The sequence below is a fragment of the Ursus maritimus genome, unplaced genomic scaffold (assembly GCF_017311325.1).
Source record: "Ursus maritimus isolate PB19 unplaced genomic scaffold, ASM1731132v1 scaffold_16, whole genome shotgun sequence".
Taxonomy (NCBI): domain Eukaryota; kingdom Metazoa; phylum Chordata; class Mammalia; order Carnivora; family Ursidae; genus Ursus; species Ursus maritimus.
Window position 1 is genome coordinate 274,568 of NW_024424008.1, and position 11,667 is coordinate 286,234.

General features: G+C 39.7%; 1 protein-coding gene across 1 annotated transcript; it reads right to left on the reverse strand.

The window, feature by feature from the left end:
• Window positions 1-10,346: 10,346 nt before the first annotated feature.
• On the reverse strand, window positions 10,347-11,429 carry LOC121102840 (olfactory receptor 51S1-like). Its single transcript, XM_040630662.1, has one exon. It carries the CDS (start codon window positions 11,313-11,315, stop codon window positions 10,347-10,349), a length of 969 nt encoding a protein of 322 aa, XP_040486596.1. The 5' UTR covers window positions 11,316-11,429.
• Between the last annotated feature and the right edge of the window lie 238 nt (window positions 11,430-11,667).

Here is an 11,667-nt window from a genome sequence, read left to right on the forward strand (position 1 = left end):
GCCAAATTGTTTTTTTCCTAGAAAATGCAGGAGTATTTAACACGAAAATTTACCACATTAACAGATTAAAGTAGAAAAACTATACAAGCATCACAACAGATACAGAAAAGTATTTGATAAAAATACTATATTTATTCTTACTAAAAACTTTTTAAGCAAATGTGGCATAGAAAATAAATTCTTTTTTTTTTTAATGATTTTTATTATGTTAGTCACCATACAGTACATCCCGGTTTCCAATATAAAGTTTGATGATTCATTAGTTGCGTATAACACCCAGTGCACCATGCAATATAAATTCTTTAATAAATGATAACTACTAAAAAGTCTTCAGCATACATCATATTCCACAGTGAACATTTCCTTGTAGAGGCATCTTCCTAATAATCAGAAAAACAAGACAAAAATAGTATGCCTTAAATATTCCTGATTCCTTTGTAATCAGGAATAAGAAATAAATATTCGCTCTTTCCCTCCCTCTCTTTTATATCAAGTTAATTTATGTAGGGAAGATGAGATTAAGAAATATAAAGTATAATAATTGACAGAAAGAAAACAACTGTCATTATTTGCCAATGTTATGATCTCCTTACATGGGAAAAACTACAATAATTTTTAGAAGTAATAGAGAGTTTCTCGGTGCAAGGAAGTTATATGTGCTGTCAACATACAATAATAATTGCATTTTCATGCATTGGCCACAAGCATATTAGGAAATGGAAGTTGTTTAAAGTTTTCTTGTTCATTTCCTCACTGCTGGTGCTATTTTTCTCTTTTTATATTTTAAGCTTTTGAAAGTAAAGGGGAAATATTGAGAAAATAATCAAAACACAGATGTAACATTGATGGTGACCACAAAACAATATCTAGACTAAATCTAACAAAGTAGAAAATAACCTTAATGAAGGAAGTCACAAAAATTTTCCTTGAAAGTTCATTAAGGAATACCAAAAATAAAAACAGAAAAGTCATGTTCATGGATATGGAGACTCACATCGCAAAAGATGTCAGTTGGCTCTTCAGTTGATCTAAGTTACCAACCAGAATCCCTGTTCCACAACTCCAAGCCCCAGATACAGCAAAGTACTAGCACCAGCTCATTGCACAGGAGACAAGGATTACATCTTATGACCTTCCTATCCTCTAGGCAATGGTCATCACATTTCTCTGTGTGCAACCATTCTGCATGTTTCTATTATGGCTGTGGTGACCATTCTTTCTAACCTGAAGCCTGGGTGGCACCACATTTATGCAGGATTTCAACCTTGGCACCATTGACATTTTGACCAGATAATTCTTTGTTGTAGGGGCTGCTCTTGTGCATGGTAGGATGGTTAACAGCATCCCTGGCCTCTACTCTCACTAGATTATAATAGCATCTACACACAACACGTCCCACTTGCAACCACCATAAATGTCTCCAGACATTGTCACATCCCTGCAAGGCAAAAAATCACCTCTACAGGTTTAGCATACAATGTGACAATGGGTACATTTCCTATGGACTTTCTCCCCTATTCACATGTCTTTCCACTGACTTTTTATCCAAATAGGACATCCCAGATGCAGAGAATCAGGAATCAGCAACATGCAAAGCCAGAACACAAAAAAGGAATGCCTTTTAAAACTGTAAGGGGAAATGAATTCCAACTGTGGCTAGAATGCTAATGATCATAATATTCTTGTTTCTCCTCTTCTTCTGGAACATACAAGTAGAATACATTTTAGCCTTCTTTCACTGAGATAGTCCATGTGACTATGTTTTGACAAGTGATATGTGGGGTGAAAGTGAAAGCTACTTCCAGGCCAGGCCTATAAAACCTTTCAGAATCCTCTGCATTCTCTCCCCTTGTCGCCTGGATGGATGCAGTCCCAGTGGAGGACTCCAAGCCCTCCCAGTGCAGTCTCCAAATGGAAGAAACCTGTCCCTAAATCATGTAAAAAAAAAAAAAAAAAAAAAAAAACTTCCAATAAATAACTGCACTTAACAACAATAAAACAAAACTTTATATTGATTCACTGAGATTTGAGGGTTTGATACAACAGCTTTATTCTAACTAATGCAGCTCCTGAATTTTGTACCCATACAACCATCAATTAAATGGGCAAATAGGAAGGAGGAAAAGCAAGTAAATTTCAAAATCTTACCTCCTCTGAAATCTTCTCAGAAAAGCAAAGTAGAGCATATACTCCATCAAAATAAGGAGTAAAACAAAGAATGAAGTTGTAGACTCCAAACAGCTTGCAATCAGATCCAGGAGTCAAATGAAGAGAATTCTCAGGGTGGTGGTGAAAAAATTCTGGTAAGATGGTTGGGCAGCAGACTAAGAGCAACCAAAAAGATGAGAGCAGAAGACAGAGGCTGTGCTGCTGCTGCTGCTCTTTTTCTCTTCTACTTCTTCTTCTTTCTTCTTTTTAAAGATTTTTATTTGACAGAGACAAAGGAGAGAGGGAACACAAGCAGGGTGAGAGGGAGGGGGAGAAGCAGGCTTCGCAAGGAGCAGGGAGCCCAATGTGGGGCTCAGTCCCAGGATTAGGGATCATGACCTGAGCCAAAGGCAGATGCTTAACAATTCAAGCCATCCCAGGCGCCTGGCAGGACAGAGGCTTCTGAAGGGACCCTTAGATAAATGGAATTAATAGGTTATCTGGAAGTCTTTGTTTTATACTGGTAGGTTTTATATAGTTCTACCAGAGAGTCTGGAGTTACATTAGTGATTAAACACAAAAACCTGAGGCAATTGGGGGCACATGGGTGGCTCAGTTATTTAAGCATCCGACTCTTTGATTTCCCGGCTCAGGTCATGATTTCAGGGTCAGGATTGAGCCTCGAAGTTGGGCTCTCATCAGCGTGAGACTGCTTGGGATTTTCTCTCTCCTCTCCCTCTGTCCCCTCAACCCCACCACCCCACCCCCTGCTTCACGCCTCTTAAAAACAAAACAAAAACTGTGGCACCGACTCCAAGGAAAAGAAAAAGCTGGAACAAAAAAAGGAAATATAATCATGATACACTTGACATTTATTGTTACAGTGTTTATGTAGTCATAGCAATGTATATTCTGAAATACTGACTTATGCCCAAGTTATTACACGTCTATATGGAAGAATGCAAAGAGGGACACTCTCCAGGGGACTGTGAGGGACAGGAGGGGGAATTCATAAGACAAGCAAGTTCTTGTCTTCCATAGTAGGAAGTTCTGAATAATGTTTACAATTGAAAATCAAGACATAGCAGTGTAAACATATTATTTAGAAATATTGAGGCAAATTGCTTTCCCCAAAAAAAAAGAAATAACAACTAAGCAGGAATGGAAGTGGTCGCTTATGGGAGAGAAATCAGGGGCAGAAAAGTTGGGAAAGTGCTGGTGTTCTTGGTATTAGCCACTTAGTATTATTTGATATATGTCAAAATTACCTTGTTTAAAAATTAGATTTTAATATTTAGGAGATGAAAGAAGGAAGGAGAAAGAAAGAGAGAAGAAAAAATAAAGAAAAGAAAGAACAAGAGGAAAGAATGAAAGAAAGAAAGAAAAAGAAAAAGAAAAAGAAAAGAGAAAAAGAAAAACAAGTTGGGCAATTCATATAAGAAATAGTAATGATACAAAAAAAATTATTTACTTTCAAATCAAAGAAAATGGAAATTAAAATAAGATAATTTATTTTAACCCGTAAACTAGAAAAGGTTTTTAAGAAAAGGAAAGAAAGAGTCATGACTAAAGATGCATGGGAAACACTCCCTGCCACATGAGCTTGCCTAGCTCTCCCAGGAGGCCAGTCTGGCTTTCTGCACTCTCCCCACTCTGCCAAGCTCATTCCAAACGTGCACTGCAGATACTGTTTATAACTGCGGACTCTTCCCAGCTAAGCTTGAACTAGAACTTCAGGATCTTACTCAATACAACCCTCAAGATAGTCATAACCAATTGATCAGAATTAATATGTAAGATTAAACAAAACTATTTGCCATCCTGAATAGAAATACAAAGATAATATTGTTCTACCCAAAATTCTCTAGTAGAACTCAAAGCTAAAGATTTTGTGCTAATGCTTTGTCAGAGGCAATAATCTTAAAGTAAAGCATTAATGAAGGAAAAGGGAAGTGAGTCAGGGAAGGAGGACAGCAATACATTGGTGTGTTATCAAGCAGTACAGCTGCTTGCTCAAACAAACTCTCTCCAGGGAAGTGACATGTAACACTGCTCCTCAGAACAACCATTAAGTGCAGGAAGGATGAACAACTTCTGTTCGTCCCTTCCTCTCTTCCTCTCACTGGTCAGAGTCCACCCCACAGGACATTAGCCCTCACCCCTTTCTAGACTGTATTACCTGACCTCTCCAGATTGTGCCTCTCAGGAGTGCAGTGGCCTCTGTGATACAGTCCAGCCAGAGACCAGAACAGCATCCCTCCTTCCGGGTGGCAGGAGCAATGGTGGTCATGAGAGTTGCCAGGTGGCTGCATCAGGAAGCAAGTGCAACCAGGACCAAAAAGATTCAGGTGGTATAAACTAGGCTCTGATACAAGGCGATCCTTATTTGCAAAAATGTTTAAAGTCTTTGTAAAATATAGATATTTACAGGTATATACTTGCATAGAGAACTGAGCAATATGCACACAAAACATTTATAGAGGTTACATCTGAGTGGTTTTTTTCTTTTTGCTTATCTATATTTTTAGATTGCTGAAATAAACTTTTATTTCCTGTATGAAATGAAGAAGGAGAGATAAATCCTTTAAACTTTAGAGTATAATATTTAATAAATCTACAAAGAAAATTTTAAAAGATGGTGCTCATTAACAAAATGTAAAATTAAAAATGACTTTTAAGAATTTTTGTAATATGCCTCAAATATGTATTGAATAATGAATATCAAATAGAAAAATGGACAAATGGAATAAATAGGAAATCCATTTAAAAGTATGTATATGTATGAAAAAAATTATTACAGTAAAAACCATTAGAAGACCATTTTTTAACCCTCAAACTGACAAATATGTTTAAAAATGATAATACCCAGTTTGGCAAGGGTAAAGGAGAAAACTTGTGTCATGCATTGACGGTAGGGATGTAAAAAGTTTATATACCCTGAGAACAATTTAGGAATACATAGTGTTATGGACTAAATTGTGTGTTTCACCTCCCACCAAAATCCATATGTTGAAGCCCTCACGCCCGATAATGCTATAGTTGAGATAGAGCCTTCGGCGCAGTAGCTAAAGCTGAGGGCAAGGATGGTTCCAAGTTGCTGGATAGGTTCTGGTGGTGGGGTGAAAGATCTGAACTCACTCTATCTCCATGTGCGTCAAAGAGGTAGGGTTATGGTGAGGATTTTCAAGATGGCGGCCATTTGGTGCTTGTGTTTGTGTAGGTGTGAATAACCATTTGCATTAAGTATGCATATTAATTGGAATAACTTGGCTCTGTGAGTACAAGGGCACTGCATACACTGTGTACATATGCTGAGCTCCAAAGCTGATAGTGTGAAATGCTACATCAGTGTGTAGATAGATGGGTGTGTATAGGCAAAATGTGTGGGTTTGAAGAGGTGCGGACAATCTGTTGGTGCTTTCATATGTACCTAGGTAGCTCTGGTTCTGAGGCCCTCCCACTTCCTATCAGGAGAGGCAAGAGGACTTCCAGATGGAGGTCTCGCCATAGTTCTTTTTGAAACTTGGTGAAGCTGGAAGGCCCTCCTCACTCAGCCTGAACAGCTAAGCTTATGCCAAGCTTCCTCTCACTCTCCATCCAGGTCCTTGCTGGTTTTCTCTTACTTCTTTTTTCAAGTGTTCCCTGATGTATGATATGTCAAATGAAGGTTTGAGAAAAACACAATTTAAAAAAAGAAAGTGGGGATTTATTTGTATAGTTTAAAGCTGTCAGACTTCAGAAGCTATGCCTCACAAATTCCACAACCTTTTATCTGTAGTGTCATTTGCAAATATATTCTCCCATTCCGTGGGCTGCCTCTTAGTTTTTTTGACTGTTTCCTTGGCTGTGCAGAAGCTTTTTATCTTGATGAAGTCCCATAAATTCATTTTATCTTTTATTTCTCTTGCTTTTGGAAATGTGTCATGAAAAAGTTGCTTTGGCCGATGCCATAGAGGTTGCTGCCTATGTTCTCCTCTAGAATTTTGATGGATTCCTGTCTCACATCAAGGTCTTTCATCCATTTGGAGTTTATTTTTGTGTATGGTGTGAGAGAGTGGTCAAGTTCCATTCTTTTGCATGTAGCTGTCCAATTTTCCCAGCACCATTTATTGAAGAGACTGTCTTTTTTCCACTGATTGTTTTTTCCTGCTTTATCAAAGATTAGTTGCCCAAAGAGCCGAGGGTCCACTTCTGGGTTCTCTGTTCTATTCCATTGGTCTATGTGTGGCAGGAGGACTTCCAGATGGAGGTCTCACCATAGTTCTTTTTGAAACTTGATGAAGCTGGAAGGCCCTCCTCACTCAGCCTGAGCAGCTAAGCTTATGCCCAGCTTCCTCTAACTCTCCATCTAGGTCCTTGCTGGTTTTCTCTTACTTTTTTCTCAGTGTTCCCTGATGTATGATATGTCAAATGAAGTTTTGAGAAAAACAAGTATTTGAAAAAAGAAAGTGAGAATTTATTTGTAGAGTTCAAAGCTGTCAGACTTCAGAAGCTATGCCTCACAAATTCCGCAACCTAACATACATTTATAGGGGAACAAATCACACAATAGGTTACCATGACTATTAGGTTTACAGTAATCTGTTTATGGTGAATTGCTATCATCATGTTCACAAAGGTCAGGATTTATTTTAAGATATCACCATAACAAAAATCTGGTATAGAACTGTTCTTTTAGGGAGTCTAAGTATACAGGAAAGATTCAAGGTTTTTATTATTTTGGGGATCAGGCTGATATTGTAATTTTGGATTTGTCTCTAGTTGCAATTTCTTTTTCTTTGTCTGCTTTCTTTAGCCTTGGTAAGTTAAACATTTGGTATTAGGAAAGTAGAAAAAAGTGCCAAGCTATCCTCCTCTCTCTCTTCTTCCTTTTTCTCCTCCTTCTCCCCTTCCGCTCTTGCCCCCATCCTTTCCTTCTTTCCTACCTCCCCCTCACCTTCCTCTTCTTTCTTGTCCTCTCCTTCTCCACCTCCACTTCCTCCTAGTCTTCATAGTAGTTGTCGTCTTCTTCTTCTTCTTCTTCTTCTTCTTCTTCTTCTTCTTCTTCTTCTTTTCCTTCTTCTTCTTCCTCTACAGTGCTTAAGAGATGAGGTAGGAGATGTTCCCTGAGCTAGAGTGCTGCTACATACTGTCTGTGCCTCTGGTTATGTCCCTGTTGATCCAGTGAAGACCGGAGAAGAAGCTCAGTGGTTAATAATGGAGGAAACTCTGCACTGCTAGAACCGAGTACTGAAGAAAGTGCACAGTGCCAAGCAATGGAAAAATAGCATATTCTGTGGGAGTCCGTCAACAAAGTACACAGAAACTAGGAAGAGAAAACTCTTCTCCCTCCAGTGTTCCTCCACTGCCTTCCACTGACGAGTCTTAACATCATGTCAGGTGACAAAAGAAAAGTATTGACATTACAGAGTCCAACACCATCATCATAGACAAGCAAAAAGGAATTTGGAGCTGAGAGATGGTAAATAAATAATGAGCCCGTCACCTTTATGGGTGACTATTGGACCATCCCTGCAGACCCAACTCTGAAGCCTTATCAAATATATCTCATGGTAGTCCATCCAGGAAAATAAGGAGGGAAATCTTTATTCATTGGACCTTATTTACCATTGGTCAATGTTTATCCTATGAGTTGTTAATTCCCCCATACTTTTTCACATGTATGAATACCAAGTGAATACCTGAGAATGTGTCATGCCTCGTGTCAGCCCTGGGGCAAGAAGCAAGAGGAACACAGTGCAGGCCTAAGGCAAGAGGTTATCATGTGCTCCCTTTGTGGAGCCAGCCAATGAGCCATGGGTCTGGTTGTTGCAACAATGTCTGGACAATAAGGCCAAAAGATTTGAAGTGGTACACTCTGAGAAGCTGAGTCATGACAATATCTCAAACCCTGATGTTCTCACCAGGAGAGGTTGTAGGTTGACAGAAGGCTGGTTGTCTCCAAGTGAGGTCTGAGCCATCTCTCCCGTCAAACTGAAAAGCCACTCTGTTCTTTTCTGGTGCAAACTTTAGTTCCCCATTTAACTCCATAAATCAATGAGGGTGGCATAGTTACCAAATTCGATTTCTTTACTTTTTTTTTTAACCTCAGAGAAGAGAAATGGGTCAGAAAAAGGTTTCCATGGGCCAAGGGTTTTTGAAAGGATGGAGGTAGCTCCAGGACAATGGGGGAATTTCCACAAGCATATAAAGCATGTAGAAGTGGCCTCAGAGAGAGCCGTTGAGAGCAACTCCTTTTATAAGGAGTATTTTCATTGTGAAATTCATAGCTTTTTACGTTAAAATTATGATATTAACAGTAAATAAAAAAGAGGAATGATGGAAGGGAAGAAATGGAGGAGGGGGGCTGGGGAAGCAATTTGAATTGGAGAAAGAAAGAGAGGAAGAAGATAATCATTTCATTTAATATTTTACCTAAATTTTCTTCGGTAAATTTTCCTTTAACCTAAATTTAGTCCTTCTAGGGGCAGAGTACTCACTGCCTTGCTCCCCGAAAAAACAAAAGAAAACAAAACAAAATAAAACACCAGTTGTTTTTGTCGTTGTTGTTGTCGTTTTTCTAGTTCCAGCTGCTTTTCCTCCTGATGACCTTAAAGCCATTTCTGGATCTAGAGATCAAGGAATTTTTAACTCAGAATGATGCAGATGGATTCAAGGAATGCTGGGAGGATGTAGGATAGACATAATCAGGCCATATAATTCCATTACAATCCCAGACGGATGCTGGAATAAGTACATCAAGGTTAAGAATTTGTGTTACTTTTTTTAATGCTCTGTGTGTATGTATACACACACACTTTTGTCTGTCTCCAATATATATATATTGGAAAGTGGAAAATCAATTTTCACAATCAAATTATAAGCCTCTTTTCTCTAATTTTCTGCCTCGCCCAGATGGGGCTTCGTGCTCAGTGGGGAATCTGTGTGGGATTGTCTCTCTCCCTCTCCTTCTGCCCCGCCCCCCCCACTCCTGTGCATGCTCTCTCTTTCAAATAAATGAATAAATCCTTAAAAAAACAGCAGATAATTATATTACTGGGTGCTGAAAAAAACACTTAGTAGGATTCATTAAGTAAGCTTATTAAAAATCAATAAAATTAGAATACATGTATATTTTTTAAATCTTGAAAGTTTTCCCAGAGATCTAGCAACCAACTGTTGTTCTAACAGGTGAAACATTAATGCCACTTTCGTTTCAAAATCAAGATCTGAATGGTCACTTTTAATTTTTCATAGTCCAATAAATTAAATGAAATACATTGTGTGAATAGTAGGGAAAAATTACCAGTCATCTATTTTTACTTACATATGCTAAATGCAAATAAAATCCAAAAATAAAAATCTACAATAATTCATACAATAATTTGGTAAAATACATATTAATGCAAGATAGAAATGTTTTTTCTCAATCAAACAATATGTATGTGGAAATAGAAACAGGGATATATTTTATTTATAAAAGCTACAAAATATACATTTTAAAATTATAGAAATAAATTTAATGCAAATAATTTTATTGAAAAAATTTTTAAACAGTGTTAATAAGTGAAACATCTATCATATATTCTTGGATGTGAAAGCTTATCATCATAAATGTTGATTCTCTTACATTTAATCTATAAAAATAATGTAATTCTTGTTAGGATTCCAGAGCTCTTGTTTGTTTTATGAGAGGGGGAGCACTTTATACCATATGAACTAAGTCAGACTATGAGGCTACACTAATAGATCAATGATATGTGATTGTATACATGACATATATTACAATCCATGAAAAGGTCTGTAAAACGATGTACACACACGTTGAATGCCATCAGATGTTTCAGTCTTCTCGTTTCTCTGCTGTGTTGCTGTTTAACTCCTAGAGTTTCCTCAGTTATTGGGGTGTAGATGTGGTAGGGAAATTAACAAACACAAAACAACCACCAAGACACACTTGGAAGGTTGGGACAAGACCTAGATCCTGGGCTCTCTATGCCGTGGATCTGTAGTGAAACAGTGGAGAGACCACTGCCATTCTCTGGAACCTGTAAGCTTTCCTAAATGTCCACATGCATGCTTGCAAGGACAGTGGGCATCCATGTATATGTGCTTATGTGTACCCGAGTCACCATTTCATGCATGGTGAACTGAGTTCTTGTTGTGGAAACCTTAGTACCAGGTAGCCTTGAGCCACCAAATGTGGAGGGGCCTCCTCCTCATTGAGCCCAACCCACCTTCTTGGACTGTAACCTCTTGAGTATTCTCTCTCGAATCTCCTTCATCTTGACACTATAGAGAATCGGGTTTATCAGTGGAGGAAGCAGGAAGTGGACATAGGAGAGAAGAGTATGGGCAGGCTGAGGTACTGGCACCCTGAGACGGTCAATGAGGGCCAGGAGGATCATGGGCACATAGAAGAGGAGCACAGCAGAGAGGTGGGCAGCACAGGTTTGAGCTGCCTTCCAGCGATCCTCCCTGGGTCCAAAACCTTGCAACACCCTGCCAATTAGGCCATAGGAGAAGAAAATCAGCAGGGGGTCTAATCCCATAGCTGACAGAACCACCAAGAGGCTGTAGACTGCACTCCAAGCTCCTGGGCAGGCCAAATGGGCTATATCTGGGTGCAGGCAGTAAGAATGGGTCAGAATCTGAGGGTGGCAGTAGGGCATGTGGGCAAGGAGGAATGGCAGGGGCAGGTGGAGACCCAAGCATCGGAAAGCGATAGCCACACCAATCTTGCCAAGGACATCGTTGGTGAGGAGCGTTGGGTAGTGGAGAGGGCGGCAGATAGCTAGTGCTCGATCCAAGGCCATGGCGAGCAAAACAGAGGACTCCATGACAGAAAAGACGTGGACAAAGAACATCTGTAGGAGGCAAGCTGAGGCAGGGACAGCACGAACGCCAGCAAAGGCAAGACCCAGCAGGGTGGGCATCAGGGCCGTGGCCAAGCCAACATCAGATACACTCAGCAGGAAGAGGAAGAAGTACATTGGGCGGTGCAAGGTGGGATCCAGGGCAATGACCCAGAGGATAGTACCGTTGCCCAGGGCAGAGAGAAGGTAGATGGTGATGAGTGGTATCGTCCACCAGGAGGGTACAGCTGACAGACCTGGCATGCCCACCAACAAGAAGGTGGGGGCCATTGAAGTGTTATCAGGGGCTGCCTGCATGGGGAATGTTGACATAGCTTGGATCCCACTTTGAACTCTGGAACCTGAAAACTGATTGGAAAGATTTACTTACCATTTTGACACCTTTGCATGATGCTATCTAAAACAGCCTTCCTCCTCCTTCCCCAGCCCCAGCACACACACGCTTACACATTCCCTCCCTTCCCGGCATACACGTACATTCTACTATGTATGCCATGCTCATCTCTGGTCTTGGCAGTTTCTCTAAAGCTGTCCTTAAATCTGTTCCTCGTCCTAAATTGTTTCCCCACTTTCCTTTAACCTTGCCTTTTCTTGAAGCTTTTTCCAAACTCATGTCCCGCCATCAATGGCAAACACCTGTAAGAGGGTCTATACTCCTATAAAT